The sequence below is a fragment of the Micropterus salmoides genome, unplaced genomic scaffold (assembly GCF_014851395.1).
Source record: "Micropterus salmoides isolate LMB-PRFRI ecotype aquatic unplaced genomic scaffold, ASM1485139v1 Ms_hic_scaffold_16, whole genome shotgun sequence".
Taxonomy (NCBI): domain Eukaryota; kingdom Metazoa; phylum Chordata; class Actinopteri; order Centrarchiformes; family Centrarchidae; genus Micropterus; species Micropterus salmoides.
The window spans coordinates 17,174,690-17,193,042 of NW_024040707.1; the positions used below are offsets into that span (position 1 = coordinate 17,174,690).

The following is an 18,353-nucleotide window of genomic DNA, read 5'->3' on the forward strand; positions in this document are numbered from 1 at the left end:
GCAATTAAAGGTAAATAAATTTTAATCAGTGATATGTCATGGTTTAATTATCTTTTGTTTTTCTTACGTTTTGTTGTAGCCAGCAATTGTTTATTTTCACATTTAATGGTGTGGGTTTAATCGTTTTAATTTCAACTTAATTTGGGTTTATTGGTGTTAATATTTTATGCCTGCCACAGGAATGCGTGAAAGCGTCAACACTCAAGTGTGAGTGTGTGTCAGCTGCCAGGTAGCTGAGGTTTCTGAGGCACTGACATGTTTCAAGTGGGCTTGTGTCAATAATTCGGCAATGAGCACAGGCATATGGGGCTCAAATGTACAAGTATTACTTTACCCCTCTTCTTGGGTGTGTACCATGTGTGTTATATACTGGTTCAGTATGATTGCACAGATATCGTAATTGCGTGCTTTCTCACAGTGTGTGTCCGTGTGGATAGGGTACATGGCTACAGTCCTCTTGTGTAGGTCTTCATCAGTGTTGCTCTGCTCTGTATCCCACTGGCTGGCTGGCTTGTAGCTATCACAGGAACCATACACACAACACTGGTAGGCATAAGGCATCTCTATTACCCTGCAACAAACAGATGGAACAGTACTGACAATAGACCAGGAAAAACAATGCCACAACATATTGTATAAGAGGACAAAGAAATGGGAACAAAACCTTAAGACTTCCGTCATTTTATTGTGAGCATGAGCGTTAGCAGCTTAGCTTTTAGACACAATTTTGATGTTTCAAAGCAACCTCAAGTGCTTATGAATCTGTTCCTCCAGCACTTGAGCACATGTGCAAAATGACCCATCATCTATGGGGAAAACGTAGGTGAAACTGTTTGTTTTCCAGAGTCTGGATCAGCTAACTTTGTTGTGGGTGGCTGTACAACATTTACTGTACATGTGCAATGCTTTTGAAATGACTTTCTGCCAGGAGTTCTGTTTTGGACGATGTTCTACAGTATTGCTGACATTGCCACTTGATCACCTGCCATCTCCTATGTTTTTGAAACTCACTCTCCATATTTACTTCACTTGCACCTTTCCAGGCCTTCAGGGATCTTTGTAACAAGAAGTAACTTGCTGCTGACAAATGCTTCCTCATTGTTGAAGTTCAGTTCAGGAATGGCTTGCAGGGATACAGTATAATTAGTTTATTGTTAACCTTGGCTGCTTTTGATAAATTAAAGGTATAAATAGAAAATTGTGAGAGGGTAAGAGGAAGGATAATTAAAGGGATGGGAAGTGCATTGTTCCTTACAGCCAGAGGATACACACCTGGGTAAGTTATCCTCTTAAGTCAGTTTTTGATGAGAAACTAAAATACAAAGTTCACATTGGGGACTACATTAAGTAAGAAAGAATAAAAGGATTCACAATGGCTTGCGTGTGTGTTTCATGTTTTTATATCCCAGTGGGGAATTTAACACACTAACCAATGGGGACTCACGTTATCAGGACGAAAATTGAGGACCCCACGGGTAGAGACTGTTTCTGGGGGGTTAAGACCTGGTTTTAGGGTTCTGGTTGCAATTGGGTTAAGGTTAGGGTTCGGCAAGGGTTAAGGTTAGGCATGTAGTTGTGATGGTTAAGGTTAGGGTAACGGGGTAGGGAATGTATTATGTCAATGAGATGTCCCCACAGGGACAGAGGAACAAACATGTGTGTGTATTACCTCATACGGGGGAAGTGATCGGGACTGAAGGCATCGTATAATTCTGTGTTGCCCCTCAGTTTGAGATGGGTGAGACTCCCCAAACCTGCCACAGGTACTGAGCTGAGGCGGTTCTCAGTCAGGTCTCTGAGAAAAATATAGAAAGAAATTGAGAAACAGGAGAAACAGAAGGGGGTGAGAAGTCAAATCAGGCCAAGTCAGTGTTTACAAAATTTGATTTTATTTCAGACATTGCCGAGGGTCATCCTAGCTGTCTATCTGATTCCCTCCAGATTACACTTCCAGTCAGATGCAGTGTATCTGCTTGTTTAGCTAGGCATACTTTAACCAGTCTTCACACAAAGAAGCAGTTTGTATTGGCATGACCTGAGATGAGTTTCCTGGCCACACAGAGGGGTTTTTCAAACAATAAATGCATAGTGTTCTCTGTAGACTCAGCCAATGACAACAGGTTTTCTGTAGCACACGCAGTCAAGTGTGGAGTGTTTTTATAAGGTGAGGGCTCTGACATACAGCTTAACTTTAATTAAAGATGCACACATTTGGCATGCCTTCTAGGGGAGAGGAGTGACTGCAGAAGGACCAGATGAAAGGGAGAAGAGTCTTAATGACGGTTATATCTGTGTTTACTCACAGTTTGATCAAAGAGTGAAGTGCGGCAAAGGCATCTGGGTGGATCCACTCGATCTTATTCCAGCTCAGATCACTGATAGAAAAAAAAGAATCAAAGTGAACTGAAATGGACCGAAAGGAATTTCACATTGAATGTTGTATCTCAATCACCACTAGATGTCAGTAATAAGTCATAAGACTACATATTTTGATTTTGACCAATGATTCTTCTTCTTATGACTCCTTAAAATTGTCTACTTGTGACTCCTCATCATACTATGAGTGATTTCCCTCTACATATTGTTTTATTTAAATATTCTTTAGTATTTTGCAAGAAAAAAGCTCTTTTTGTGTAGCAGAGTTATGTTTTTCTTATCTCCTGTCCTTTTAATCATCTGCTGAAGCTTCAGGTATATCGTGCAACCCCTTTGTGGGGTCCTGACCACAAGGTTTGGAACCACTGATCTAGATAATGAATTTCCTAGACAACAATGTGTGACATTGAGGGAAAATGAACTGTTACAACAAACGTAGACTTACAGTGTTCTTAGAGAGGTGAGCTGCTTGAAGGTGCTTGACTCTATCCTCCTGATTTGGTTATGCTGTAGCCCTCTGTTGGGGAAAAACAAATACAGGCAAAATAAGGGCAATGTCAGATGTGTGGGGAAACGTAAACATGTTGATTTTGTTGGGTGTGTGCAATTGTGTTGGGGGTTGAACTACTCACATCTCTTGCAATGCAGAGCAGTGGTAAAAGCTGGGCAGATCCTCTATCTGGTTGTAAGACAGCTCCCTACAACAATACACAAAGCACACATAAACACAGTGACCAGCTGTGGATTTATAGCATGGGAAATTATGGGGGTGACAGGATTATTTGGGTCAACAGTCGGCTCTGTGAGCAAGGCAATGTAGCAGGACAATCATTTTTTTGGGGGGGGGGGTCATTGGATTAAATAGCACAGTGATTGTACAAATGATTGCTTAGGGGCATAACTCTCCACAGTTGGGTTTTGTGTATCAGTTGTTGTACCTCTCACTCTCCCCCTAATGTGTGTGTGTGTGTGTGTGTGTGTGTGTGTGTGTGTGTGTACTCACAGCACTCTGAGGCGAGGCAGCTGCTCACATATATCCAGAGGGAGAGCTGAGAGACCGGCCCGAGTCAGCGTCCTATAGAGAAAAATAGAATCCTCTGATCATTGTTGAAGTGCAAGCAAGCGAAAGGATCCCCCAGTACCGTGAGTCTAACTTGGTCAGACAGGGAGCTGTGTACGTTCGCCAAACCTGTCACCGGCTGGCATAACTTGCCTCTCCTGTTCTGTCCCTTTCTCTCCTAGAATCCTAAAACACACATATTATCTTTTTTTTATTTCTGTGTGTCTCGCCCCTGCTTATCCTTCTCTCTCTACATTATTTTTCTTTCATGTACTTGGACTACCGGGGTTGTATCTTAACCTCAGTGTCTTTTCACATTCTTTGTTGTTGTATGTGGTGAAATTATACAATGCGTATGTGTCGAGATAAAGGAGACACTCACAAAATTTCCAGGCTGGTGGTTCCTTTCAGATCGGGAAAAGATTGAATCTGAGTTGCTCCGTTAAGGGAACTGCAGTCAACCAGGGAGAAAAGTGTCAGAAAACTCTTTCTTTCCCTCTTTCAGTCTCTCTCTCTCTCTCTCTCTCACTCACAGACACATACACACGTGTCCACACAGACCTTGTCTAACAGCTCATTTTAGCCATCAAACTTTTCTTCCAACATCAACACAGGCTGTTTTGGCTGTCTCACTAGACATCATAAGTCACACCATTCAACATGTTCTTACAACACACTCTCTTACCACATCAGCACACAGCATAGCAATACTCTAACACAACATCATTCAGTAGGCCATTACACATGTCCACTCAACTCTCACTGCTAGGGACAGAGGATGATTTAAACAGTGTTTGGGCTAACTCATTGGAATGGTTTCTACTGGCCACATACTTACAGTGTGTGCAACTTAGGTAAGAACTGGAAAGCGGATTTCCCCACAAACTGGATGGGGTTCTCATAGAAGTGACTGCAAGAAAGGAAGAGAAAAATTGATTTGGACATATTCTGATTAATTTGTTTTGGAGAATGAGTTGTGTTGTACATGATGTTGACATGAAATCGCAATTATGTGTTTATCTAATACAGCATGTGCACATTGTAGCATTAAGCATTAAGCTCACATGGTTTGGAGCTGAGGGTTTCCCACGAAGGCCCTCTCAGGGATGGCTTTGATATTGTTGTTATGGAAGCCCCTGCAAATAGAAAAACATACTGTTAGTTAGACGGTCTATTAATATGTTTCTGATTTTCTGTGTGTGTGTGTGTGTGTGTGTGTGTGTGTGTGTGTGGAGATTCGACAGAGTGCGTTTGTGAGCGAGAGGCAAGTCATATGTCCTCATGTTGCACCTGCCGTTGCACAGCTGAGAAACATTTTTGGATAAATGAGATGTAAACACGCACACATACGCCGTATCTGTGACACATATGTAGTTGCGGAACATCTGCTGAAGCTGAGGGGAAATCGTGGTGTGTTTGTGTGTGTGTGTGCGCGTGCGTACGTGCGTGCGTAAATGGATGCATGCGTGTGCGTCTGTGTGTACGTGCAGGCAATCGGGTGCGTGGGTGTGTAGCCAGCACCTGCTTAGGGCGAGAGAGATTGTATCCGAGTGCCACATTAAAATCACTTAACGGGATTACTTGGGATAAGGCAACCACGATAGTCATGTCAGGCAGGTGTGTTTTTGTGTGTGTGTGTCTGTGTGTGTACTCACAGTTCCTGAAGCTTACTGAGTGCCCTGATAGCCACAGGGAACTCATGAAGATCATTGTAGTTTAAATCCCTGACAGAGAGAGACAGAAACAGTCATAATTAAATAATATATTGCAACATTAAGTCCAAGGCAAGATGAAGGTTTTATTTCCCTGCAATGGAAATCATAATAGCACTATAGCCACTTCTCTTAGAGGCTGACAGCTGTAGAGTGGGAAGTTTTGATGTGACCCTTGACCTTTGCTGCTCTGACCTGATTATTTAGGTCTGTCTCTGATTAGTTGCCCAGGAAACACTGTATCAAAACAACTGTTATAATTGACACTGCTCATATGCAGGTGGCAGGAAAATGTACTGCATATATGTACTGTACATGTCTGTGTGTACATGGTACATAAAGTGTGTAGTTTGCATGCATGCATAGTATGTCCCTTGCCATATTAAGACATGTGCCTGAGTATGTGTGCACACGTGTGCTGTCTTTGAAGATTTGTAGCCATCCAGGTCAAAGGGTATCTAAAAGTACTAAGTCATAGTCAACTGGATTTATTTTAATCCTTTAAAGTATAAGACAACAAATATGCCTTTTATTAAGTACTTAAAGATTTATATGTGTTCTTCCCCGAGTTCCCCAGTTGTGAAATGTTTTTCTGTCTGGTATCTGCTCTGTCTTGTTTGCATATGCTGTTACGTTTTCCAGCAGTCTCCTGGACGTCTCCTCCTAGTAATGATTTTATAATACACACTAGGGGTTGGGGAGGGTGGTGGAGATGCAGATGGTCTCTCATATTTCTCATAAGCGAGGCTGCTGTGAGAGATTAACCCTTCATACCAGCACAATCCCCACGTCAATGACACCTGTCATTTTATCCCGCTGAATCTTCTCTCTCCTTGCCGCTGACAGCCCAAACACTTTAACACACACTATTCTGGTCTAGAGAGCTCCATCCCTCTTTCTCTCATTCTCTAATTTCCCTTCATCCCCTTAACCATGGCTCCCCTGACTTACACCCTGTCCCCGCACATTTCCCGGCATGGATAATGGCTTTTAAGTTGAGTGTTAAGCTGGCCGTACCCTTGTGAGTGCGCAGGCAGAAGTACTTTCTTATCTGCACACACACGTATGTGCCCACACACATGCTCATAAAAAGGAACGCATAATTTTTTACACTTCAACAGGTTGTTAAGCAGCATGCCAGAAACTGTGGTTTCATCAGACCACCGTGAATTTTGCAGGAGACACGGTTGCACTGTCTCCATTTCTCTCGCTTGCTTTCCCCACCTCTTTCATATGGCTGCGTCGGTTTCCTGCGGGTTGGCGTGTGGTTAGGATCTAGTTATCGAAGCTCAAACAACTTTCCTGAAGCCACGCTGAGCCAGATTTGACCTCAGCGCTGACTAGCAATTACTCTTACAAAACACAGAGGAATCTGTTGATGTTACTTCAAGGTAATCAAAGAGGAACTTCACATCTTCACATTCCTGTCGTTCATGTATTGGTTGTGGTTTTAAGAAACGTTCAAGCACCTGCTGAAATTATTGGGTTATGAATCATTATGACTTTATGATTTAGCACTACACTTATTATTCTTTGGCACACTTGGTACACATGATTTAGAAAAACACATTAATTTTAGGTGTTCCAAGCAACACCAAACACTTTCACACAGAGAGAGAGAAACAAGGGCTGTAGTCAGACACACAAAGTGATGAAATTGATGGCTCTTGGGTATATTACAGTTTTGAGGTTATATTTCAGGGACTTCTTCATATATCTCGGAGTCAATCTAAGGCAGTCATTGTTGTAAACACTACCATGCCAAATGAATGTTGATACTTTCTGATACTTTGTCATCACATAGCCTGCATCAGTGTTTGGGGAAACAGAGACGGTACTCATTTGGGTCTATGAAATGAAATCATCAGGGTGCGTGCATGTTAGTGTGTGTGTGTGTGTGTGTGTGTGTGTGTGTGTGTGTGTGTGTGTGTGTGTGTGTGTGTGTGTGTACTTGTACTTCTTACATAGTGAGGACTGGAACATGATTTTAACAGAGTGAGGACATTTTTTGAAAGTGAGGATATTTTGACCAGTCCTCACAACTTCAAAGGACTGTGTGAAGGTTTAGACTTGTTTTTTAGGTTAGGGTTAGGGTCAGCATTTTAGTTGTGATGGTTGAGGTTAGGGTAACGGTCCATGGAATGCGTTATTTCAATTAGGGTCCTCACAACTATAGAAGTACAAGGAGGTGTGTGTTTGTGTGTGTGCGAGAGTGAAAATATCTTGTGCTTAATTTATATTAGTAACCATGGTCTAAAAAGCATGTGCGCACACATGTGTGTCTGTGATTATGTGTATGTGTGTGTGTGTGATACTTACAGTGTCTCCAGACTGTGTAAACCTCCGAAACATCGCGCGCCCATGCTGTGGATCTGGTTGTTATGGAGATGCCTGGACAAAGGCCACAAATATTTTTCAACAAATCAGAAATTACTTTCTCAAAAACGTTTCCACACTGCAATCATCGCCATCAACGGAACAAATTTTTTCTCTGGTAAGTTGAGAAACCCAGACTCAGGAGAGTTATAAGTAAACAAATCAAGATGTGACTTACAGTACGACAAGGGCGGAGAGGTTGGTGAATGCATAATCGGGGATGTGTGTGATCTGGTTCAGGGCCAGCGTCATGGCCTGCAGGGAGGGTAGAGAGTCCAGGGCCGTCACTGGGATCTCTCTTAGGGAGTTGTCATCCAACCACAGGTGTCTTAGAGAGCGAACCCCTCTAAAGGCCCCAGCCGGAACCTCAGACAACAGGTTAGCATCAAGACGCCTGCAGGGTGAGAGGAACTGAGCTTAGCAAGATAATCACCAAGTCTAAGTACAGGTATGTTTGCTCATGTGCATGTGTATCCGTGCTTATGCGTTAGAGTTTGTGTGTCGTGGCATTGGAACATTTTGGCTTACAGGAGGGTTATTATGAGAATTACACATCCTTAATTCTCCTTCTTTCATCTTTGCTGCAGCTTCTTAGAAGCTCCTCATTCTGATTTATTCCCATGCTAAATAAGCCATGTCTAGCTTCACCAGCACAGACATGTATGAAATGTAAAAAGAGAAAAACTCAGACACAAACGTGTAGGAACGGCTGCTGTGAGCCCGTTTTATTCTACCTCACTTTATTTATGTTGTGTAAAGCCGACTTCCCTCAATGTCTGGAAAAAGGGAAAGACAGAAGGAGGGAGGGAAAGTTAAAGATGCAGCTTCAGCTGTTCCTCCCTTCTTCACTCTTTCCATCGGAGTCCTCCTGTCGCCACCAGTCCCTGGCATTTCCACCACTCGTATGCAAACACAACTCCTTTCAACTGATGAATTTATGACAGCGGACACACACATATGCTCTCACGCATGCGCTTTCATCTCTTCAACTATACCAAACCTAACAAACCTTTGTCCCCTCCATCCCCTCAGTATCCTCAACCCACAGGCGATGAGTGTGGACTGTGACACACACACCACATAAATGCACACATACATACACACTGTCCATAGTGATGAATGATCCCCTCAGGGCAGAGTTGACAAGCTGAGACCACTTCCTGCCGCTATTCTTCTTTCTTTGGCCCTTCATACTCATTCATTAATCTCCTTTTCCTCCCTGCGGCCCCTCTCACACATCTTCATTGATGCACTCCCAGCCGCCGCGAACCCCTTTGCGCCTCACTCCTTAACTCTTGTTGGGCTTTCAAACATCCTCCCTTATCAATCTTCCACTGTGGTTCTTTGATTCTCGCGCTACAGCTCCTCCTCAGCCTGCTCACCCCTCGGAGGCTTCACCAAACAAACAGTATCATCAAAGTGAAATCTGAACTTGAACCCTGAACTTTTCTCCCCAGGGAAATTTTCTATCAGGAGAGGCAACTGTATACACTGGCAGATGCTCACACACAGGCATATAGGGAAACACCCTCCAGCATACATGTAAATACACATGTATGTGTGTATACACGCACACATAAAAACAACTTCACAAAAGTGTCATCGCGTCTACTTCCTGAGCACACATTTGTTCTCAGTGCTAAACATCGTCCTTGTGCGTCCTGTGCACACCAACTGTGGACATTGTTTGGCCCTGACCCAAATCGCAGGATGAAAGCTACGGAAGACCCTTCAAATTTCTGGTTTGTTCTCCAGGGCAAAATAATAATTGCTCCTCTGGGTGGACCTGCCAGGTCTCCAGAAGGTCCAGACAGAACCAGGAATGTTCCACAGAAGCCAATAAAGCAGCAACTATTTCCTGTCCATCACATCAAAGTTTGAGGTACGATTACGGGAGGGAGGGATAGGGCGAGAAAGAGAAAGTTCTCTTAAATGATCCAGGAGATCTGTGGACCTGCCTCCGCTGGTTCAGTTCTCCAGATGGCCAACATTTTATACAACAGGGAATTTGGAGGAGCACGTTTCACTACCATCCAGAGTCAAATCTCTAAAAACAGGGTTACGTTGATTAATGTGGCTTGTGGAACTCATCAGTGGTGATTACGCTGCTTAACCTGTGGGTTGGGACCCAAAACACGTCCGTCTGCTTATGATGGCACCAAACTGAACAACAGCACCGTGAGACACATTTCCCTGCAAACAGATTCTTGTCCGGGATTAAGACGTGATTTATTTTGGATGAAAGCCTCCTTTATACATTTATACCAATTTAAAACCCATGTGCTGTCTGATATGCTGTCTCTCTCTCTCCTTACCTGGTGTGTTTTATGTCAGTGAGAGGCGCCGACAAGCTTCACTCTCCAAAGCCTTTCCAGTAATCTTTCTCCGCTGGGCTTATCATTACAGTAATGACAAGGTGCGTCTCTATACACTGCCTCTGTGTGTCTCTGTGTATATGTATGTTTTCATTACTTGAGAATATGTCTGTGTGAAGAAATTGAGAGACCACACACACACACACACGCTTGTGCACGCGCACACACACACACACAAACACACACACACTCATAGACAGAGACATCATCATGACAGAAATCTGTGAGGTTGGACACAAACTCACACAAGGGCAGCTGGGACCATAGTGTCTGCCTGTAGTTACAGTATGTGTGTACAGATGTGTGAGTGTGTGTGCAGTCTTGGTGACTATGTTGAGGGAGAGCAGGCCTGCTTTTACCAGACAGGAAAACATTGTAGGTGGTAGAGAAGTTACATCTGCACACCCCTCCTATTTTACAACTCCAGCTATTTGAGTGTGTGTGTGTGTGTGTGTGTGTGTGTGTGTGTGTGTGTTTCAGCGTGATGAAGGAAATGGCTTTATGGATATTTACAAAGAATTATTAATTTGGAAAGCAGGGATGTGGAGTACGTGTGCGGTACAAAGTTGAGACGGGTTGGGGTGAGGAATTACAGATGAGGTGGTCCACATGCACCCGCCCAAACATTCACAATGACACACACACACACGTACACTGACCCCACAGATGAGACAATTATGCCACCAAACACTCTCATTAGCCAGGGGGATAGCGGTGTGGGTGGTGGGAGAAGAACGGAGGAGAGGAGCGGAGGAGGAAGAGAGGGGGAATTGATGGAAAATGGGGTTGTTTCACAGCTCATTGGAGATGCTCTCCCTGGCCTGCAGTGTCTGCTGTTTCCCTCATGGCTTCCAGATGCTACCATGAACTGCATTGACACAGTCAGGCTGTGACTCCTACCGTCAGGCAGTACAGCACTGAATGCAGAACTACTGGGCTATGGTCTGTAATATGTCAGTGGTACTCTGTACCTGCATTGCGGTTAGAACTGAGATGTGTGGGTGGGTGGCCAGGGGTTTCATTCCCTGCTGGACGAGGTAGAGTACCATGATTAATATGTGTGTGTGTGTGTGTGTGTGTGTGTGTGTGTGTGTGTGTGTGTGTGTGTGTGTGTGTGTGTGTGTAAGCGAGAAAGAGAGAGAGACTCACAGGGACAGTAGGTTGGGTAGGTCCCATGGAGCATCATCAGGAAGTCTCTCCAGTTGGTTGTTTTGTAGCATCCTGAAAGACATGTACAGATTATATAGTTTATAGGTAATAGGTCTACACGTGACGGAGTGCACGTGGTGTGTGTGAGGGCACGTCAAGCAGAACAAATAATTCCAATGTGAGGGAAATCTGACACAAGAAGGAAAGGGCCAGTGAAAGCTTGAGGAGAAGCAGAGAATGAAGGGTAGAAGAAAAGGGAAAGAGGAGCTCCTTGGGTGGGCTGCTGATGTCATTCTCAGAAGAATGGAGCAAAAAGTGAGGAGGAAGTGGGGAGCAAACAATAGCCCTCTCTCTTTCCTCTCCCTCCCTCTCTTTTCTCTGTCTTTCCCTCCTTCTTTAAAGTTTTTATCGTGACCAGTCGTCTGACATTGGCGCACGAGGCGTACAGTCTCCAGTGTGTCGCTCTCAGCAGTGCCGTTATGCCTTTATCGTGGCATCATGGTGCCACAATCTCTCTCTGTGAGTGTAGAGGCCTTGTAAGTTAAACATCTTAGCTCACAGTTATGTTATTATATTAAATGAATCTGTATAATGTATCTTTTTTCTTTATAAATATGAAATAACCTCAAACCAAATTTGTATTATCTCTTTATTTATTTAGTCGTAAGTGATGGTTACAATGACATTCTGGATGTCGCATATTTTGCTATATTTATTTACATAACTCAATATGCCATGCTTTTATTGTGTTATATTTCACAATAGTCTCCTATGTAAGATACAATGATTTCACTTTAGAAAAAATGCTACTCAGGTTTGAGAGGATTGTTTCCACTGGGACGATGATGCCATGATAAATGCGTCGAACTGAGTTTTTTTCAAAGTCGGTTTAAAAGAAATTCCCTGCAGGGAGCTGTACTCCACTTTGTGTTCATAACCTTCTGTGTGTGTGTGTGCGTGCGTGTGTGTGTGTGCGTGCATGCGTGTGTGTATCTGTGAGACAGCAGGGACCTTGCGGTTACCCTACACAAGGTTAGTGGTCCATTTGTGTTTGACATGGCCTGACTTTAACTAATATATTGAGGAAGGAAACCGACATCTCAGCTGCTCTGAGGTGAAAGAGACCGTCCAAACTTTGCTAGGGTGTTAGTCTGTGAGGCATGAACGCTTGCAGACTTCAGGATATATGTGTCCTTCTGCAGTAATGACATAATAGCTCCATGATTCATGGCTGGTTCACTCATTCTGTCTCGTTTCACAACAAGGTGAAAGAAGATCAACTTGTGTGCCTGGTAATCCCCCAGATTCCCTCAAATTACAAACCACAATTCTCAGACCGAGTTTACATTCTGTGGCAGGGCTTCTCAAACTTTTCTCAGCCAGGGTCCAAAAGGAATTGAGCTGGTTTCCAAGGCTTGTGAAAACCTCCTTAATACCCTTGTCCTGCACCCACTAGAAATATGGCTGCAGATCATTATATGCCACACTTACAAGTCAGAGGGAGAGTACCATGGTTGTTGGTTGCTTTGCACTTTTTTTGGTGATTTAATACATCACTAACAGTTGGTGGCCATGGATCGTAAGGTTGTGAACACACTATGAAATGTGGGGTGTTGAGAGAACAGCTTTGAATTGCGTTTTTAAGTGATTTTTTCTGTCACTTGCTGTAATCTCGGTGGGTGGTGTGACTGGGAGGTCCCTGCATTACACCTGTGTGTGTGTTTGTGTGTGTGTGTGTGTGTGTGTGTGTGTGTGCTTGCAACAGGTCTTGTTTGGGAATGAAGGAACTGCAAGCAGGGCAGGTCTCCCCCCAGCCCATAAACTTTAACTACAGTTAATGATGCGTGGCCTGTGTGTTTAATTCAAGGCGGGAGCACAGCTCTATCCCCCCAGAATGCTGGTGTGGAACAACCCACCTGGAATGAAGATTGATCCATCAGAGTGGGATAGGGTGGGAAGGAGGAGGAGGTTACTTACAAAACTCTGAGGTTGTGGAGACCCTGGAGAGCGTGGCCTGAGATATACCTCAGCTGATTCCCTGAGATACGCCTAGGAGAGAAACATGGAGATCAAAAAAGGGAAAACATAATATAAAAGTGAACAATGAAATATAAGCACACACACAAAAAAAATTACAAGTCTCCTAAGAGCAGTTTTGCCTTTTTCTTTATTCTACGTTTTTGGATTGAGCTGTGATATGACTTCATCCTTGAGTTCCTGTTTTGGGGTTACTGTTAGGGCAGTATGCAAATAACAGTTTTCTATTCCCTGAAACGCGGTTGCTATTGGCCCAAAGTACACCCTGAAACTTTAACCAATCCTGGGATCCTCTGAGTGAGTAAAAACTGATACTGGGTCAGCAAGTACAGTGTGAAAGTATATTTGCTTGTGCTCATGTGAGTGTGTTTATGTGAGTCTATATAGTAAGGTGGATACTATATATGTGCACATGTGTGTTCAGTGTGCATGTGTGTGCTATTTTCCATGTCCTTGTGGTAAATGGGCCCGTTCTGAGGGGCCTTGAGGACAGCGAGGGAGAGAAACCACACACATTCACACAAGCAATCCAATCAGTTTGTTTATCAAACACAGCACCTAATGGTCATTTGCGAGTGTGTCCAAATAAGATGTCCAAATAAATAACATTCAGTCCAACAGAGTAAGTCTCAAGGTCACAAGCTGGAAGCACAGTTTAAACACAGATTTGGTCTTCACAGCTCAAGACCACCCACTTTTATTAAACACACACAAGTTAAAAGTTGGCATCCTCCTCCTCAAACCGTTGCTCTACAGGTGACATTTCCCTGACATTTCAGACTTATGCTAAGCAGCCCACCTCTTGCTGAGTTGTTCCATCAACGCCAGGATATTGAAATATTGATATAGGGTTTGGCCTGCCTTTCCAAGCCACTATCATCCAGATGGTAAAGAGGGCTCCCAGCAAACTCTCCTCTGACATCAGATACTCATGTCAACATGTCTCAGTCTTATTAGTGTGCAGTGGCAAACCACACAACTCCACCCTTGCCTGCCAAATCTCGCACTCCACAGCCCAGTTTAGAACTCTTATACAACTCTTATTTACCAAAGACACACACCCGCACATACACATAAATGCACACCCACATCGGCTTACTAGAATGCAAAATGAACTGATCGTTATCCAAGCTATTGTGGTGCCATTTAGTCATGCTTCTCAAACCACAGTCAAAACCCATTCAAACAGACTTTGACTGCGTCGCCGTATGTCTCAATATAGATCTCAAAGAGAAGTAAGACACAGATGATAGAGTTGATTGGCAGTGACAGCAGCTCTTTGACCCTACAGACTCCAATATTCAATCTTATTTCAAGATAAAGGAGTTCAACTTGCCCCTAGATCTGATTTTCACTCCTAAAGAAACCGGTATATAGCCATTTGTTGTACCTCAGAGGACCATGGGTCGGCTACTTCAATACCATTTTAGTTTCCGCTATTGCGCAGGTTGGTCACCAGGGACCATTTCAATAGCTATTTTTCCAGAGGTTACGGATTCAATAGGCCTTGCTAAGGTCCTGACACCAGTAAAATAGATCTAAGCCTCTTTCTGCAAAGACCCCTAAGTGCCTTCTTTTGGTTCCTGTTCAAACGCAATGATTAGTTACAGACGCATTGGACGGAAAAAAGATATAGGTAGCACCAAAGAAAAATAAATGTCTTTTCACTGAGGAGGGCCAGTCATTTAGAGTTTTAGAAAACAAACATTGTAGTTAAGGCCATGGTATGATGTGCATGTCCTACTGCCAACCAGCCTTTCTCTATTAGCTGCACCATTGGAGCCAAAACAGCATTAGAGTGGAATCATGCTTCTTTTTTCTTATTTTTTTGCAGACTTCATTTGTCAGATGGATAATTATGTCGAAAGTGAAGATGGATATTGAAAAAGGAAAGAAATGTTCAGACGTTCTTGATAGACATCAACAGAACACCGGCAGTTGCCATTGACCAACTGTTTCCATGATATCAGTGTGTGTATTTATGCGTGCACATGTGTGTAAATGATCGTACGTATGAGTGAGTGTTCCGCACTTAGCCTCCTAGTCGTTCCACATCAATCTCATTCTAATGAAAGGCGCCTTGCTCTTGTCAAACCGTGGCTCCAACTGTTTTTTTTTCTTTTAATTTGATTTTGGGATGGTTAGAATTTTTCTTGGCCCCTGGACTGCGCAGATAAAAATTCCACCTCAGCATAATTCAGCTCTATTGAAGTGATTCATAGATAAAATGACAGAGGCCAGTGTTGTTCAATCGTATGTGAGAAGAGTGGGAGGGGTGGTAACAAAGGTGAGACCACCCTGCTATCAGAGCTGATCAGTGAGGGCTTTGAAGGACCATAACAACTGCTGATTATTCTATGTATCACCATGTCTTATTGCTTCAGAATAATACACAAACAGACGGATTAAAGACCTAGACAGAAAGACAACATCATATTTTGGGATGCTATCTCAGGTAGTGATAGGACATCATAGTGGCAGCAGGGCCCTGGTGGTTGATAGGAGTCGATGATGAAAGAAGAAGGAGAGGATAAACAGATCTTATCTGAGAGTGTGGTTTGTGCGTAGGCGTTTCTGTAAGTGCAATTCCGTGTATGAACTTTTTCACCCTTGGTCCATCAATAGAAATGTTATCCCTCCTTCTGTTCGGAGATCCAGCCTGAGGGTCAACCACTTAACCTGGTGTTAACCTCTGAAATTATAGAGTAAAATATAGATGTGGGAAACAGTGCGGGTGGGTACGTGTTTGTGGAAGAGAAAGAGACAAGCAGACAAAAACCAATGTTGGCAACGCTAAAAAGAAACATTTTAATTGACCTAGATGTGTGTCCCAGATGTGTGGAGCACCTGGAGTGTCAAGACAGCCAATATTGTAACCCCTTAACCCTCACCTACGTCATACTTCTGGCCTATCAGCAGACAATCTTATCACCAAGAGGAAGACAAGTAGGGCAGCGCTGGCCTCCACTTCTCTCCCTTTACATTTGGATTTCATTTGTGTGATTGCGGATATGCACCTGACAGCACTCTCACAGGACTGGAGAAGCCCGGGCTGGATGGATATTACAGGTTGAAGGATATTGCCGAAAGATGAGATTAGACTTATCGGAATTTTATCAGGAGCTACCACCATATTGTAGGCACTTTGGCTTAAGCTGGTAATATTGTACGTCAAAAAAGGCAAAACCAACAGTGATTAAAAAGATCTGGTGAGATTGTTTCACCTCTCAGTCCACTTTCAATGGACTGAATTCAGCTCTGTATTTAGGAGGTGAGTGGTGGCTTTAGATAATGATATAGATGAGCATGAGAGACTCAACCCAAACGGCTGATTATGAGAGGCATCATAGGAAAAAGGCAGAGTGAAATGTGATCTCCGGAGGTATACAAACAGCCTGGACTTTGATACTGATGATAGGCAGAAAGCACTGTCGCCTTCTAAAGTAGTTTTCAGGAAGGGCTTTTAGGGGGACATTTTCACCTTAAACCACCCTCAAGCTGCAATTAGACCAGAAATAGGTGGCCCATCTTTAATATTAGAGCGGAACATTTGAAGAGAGGCAATGTCTTTGATATCAGGTAGATGAGTAACCAGTCTCGGTGTACCAGAGTGTGGGCCTTTCTGCCCTCTCATTAATCCATAGACATGCAGTCTGCCTCTCTGTCGCCTCTCTTCGTGCTCCGTGTGACTGACAGTTGCGTGCAGGTTTATGTGTTTGAATTAAGAAGCGATCTACTGATCAAAGCGCAAAATGAAGGCTTAATGAGAGGGATCTAAGATCAATAGAATTCGATTTACAAATATGGAGTTAGAGGTAGAGAAAGGGCTGGAGGGGCGACTACACTTACATCTTATTCCCAATTTTAATGCCACGGTGACTCAAAGGGAGGTTTTCGACCTGCTTTGTGAATTAATTTAATTACCTCATTTGAGGTTCAAAGGGATTAGCTGTTTGCACTTTGATGCTATAGAATTGAGCTACGAAATAGGAGGCAGCATGATTCAGTTTTCCATTTATGAGCATGGCTTCAGAAGGATACTCTATAAGATTTTATTCCCTCTCCTCCTCATAGGGTAAAACAGGATTAAGGCTGGACTTCTCACCATTGCCATTTTGGTTTGCAAGAACATGGAGAGAAAAAGTAGAAAGTAGAAAAACTATCAAAGGCGGTGAGCGCAGCTTGCATATAGCCTGCAGTAAAATGGAGATGGGGCTCTGTAGAAATGAATTGGAAAGGAGGGAGATAGAGTGAGGGAGGGCAGGCAGGGAAGTAGAGCCCGACATCAAACAATTTATCACTCTACCAGTCACAACCTGCCTGCCCCTTGCCTCTCCCTGTGCTACCAACAAGTGCTGTGGACCCACATCAAACGCTCTTGCTCTAAACAGACCATGATTGTGTTTAGAGCCTTGGTTTGTTTTTCTTTTTCTAGCACTATAACTTGTCATAATTATAATGTGCAAGGCTTCATCTCTCTAAACCTTCTAGACAGGAGTGGATGTCAGATATGTGCTTCTCTCTGCCTTGAAACATTGTTGTCGTCTCAGCGTGTTTCCAGAAATGGCCAGCGCCTATAAAAATTGGCTTTAGGGCAGAAACATCCTCCTTGGAAGTGTTACAAAGCAACCGAACGTCTCCATAAAGTGTCAGAACATGAGAGTGATACAGAGGAAGCAAGATCGACAGAGCTGTAAAACGCTGGGAGTCTCTGGACAAAAACAGGTGGAGTTGCATCCAAGACCCCCACCCTCCCTTTCCCCAAAGCAGGCAAATGTCAGCATCGATGTTCAACATCACTCTGCACTGTGTGGTTCTGATTATTATTGGGGTTTTTTTATGACTGCAAAAGTTCAGATCAGCAATTCAATAAACGGCAATAAATCAAAGTCTAGAATTTAACTCTCGAACTTCAAGGTGTCACCAAACTTAATTGTTCAGCTTCGTTCTGCTCTTCAGATCCAGTTTGACTGTGGCACAAAGCCAAATGAGTGGTTATCCAGCTAACCTTTTACTTTCATCATCATTAGCTCATGCCTCACAGGCTGCAGCTGCGAGAATTAGCAAAGAAAGCAGCGGACTGTTCAAACGCCCCATGCAGACACACACACACACTGCAGGCTTCAGAAGCAAAAGAATCAGGTGAAGGCTGACATGCACACATAAGCCCCCATGAGTTACTACACACTTACACACACCCTTAGGCCATATCTCTTGGCAGCCTTTGTCAAACCAAGATTCTGCTAAAATTTGCTGAGTGGTCAAATC

At 43.5% G+C, this 18,353-nt stretch overlaps 1 protein-coding gene across 1 annotated transcript in view; it reads right to left on the reverse strand.

The window, feature by feature from the left end:
- The window catches only part of LOC119905451 (leucine-rich repeat-containing G-protein coupled receptor 6), a 37,560-nt gene that overhangs the window by 2,741 nt on the left and 16,466 nt on the right, over positions 1 to 18,353 (reverse strand). Inside the window, exons 3-16 of the mRNA XM_038722509.1 lie at positions 13,026 to 13,097; positions 11,049 to 11,120; positions 7,703 to 7,918; positions 7,468 to 7,539; positions 5,092 to 5,160; positions 4,501 to 4,572; positions 4,275 to 4,346; positions 3,819 to 3,887; positions 3,380 to 3,451; positions 3,009 to 3,074; positions 2,822 to 2,893; positions 2,304 to 2,375; positions 1,670 to 1,795; positions 417 to 571 (exon numbers count right to left, since the gene is read on the reverse strand). Coding sequence (XP_038578437.1) covers positions 417 to 571; positions 1,670 to 1,795; positions 2,304 to 2,375; positions 2,822 to 2,893; positions 3,009 to 3,074; positions 3,380 to 3,451; positions 3,819 to 3,887; positions 4,275 to 4,346; positions 4,501 to 4,572; positions 5,092 to 5,160; positions 7,468 to 7,539; positions 7,703 to 7,918; positions 11,049 to 11,120; positions 13,026 to 13,097 — 1,277 coding nt within the window. The remainder of the gene's footprint in view (positions 1 to 416; positions 572 to 1,669; positions 1,796 to 2,303; positions 2,376 to 2,821; positions 2,894 to 3,008; positions 3,075 to 3,379; positions 3,452 to 3,818; positions 3,888 to 4,274; positions 4,347 to 4,500; positions 4,573 to 5,091; positions 5,161 to 7,467; positions 7,540 to 7,702; positions 7,919 to 11,048; positions 11,121 to 13,025; positions 13,098 to 18,353) is intronic.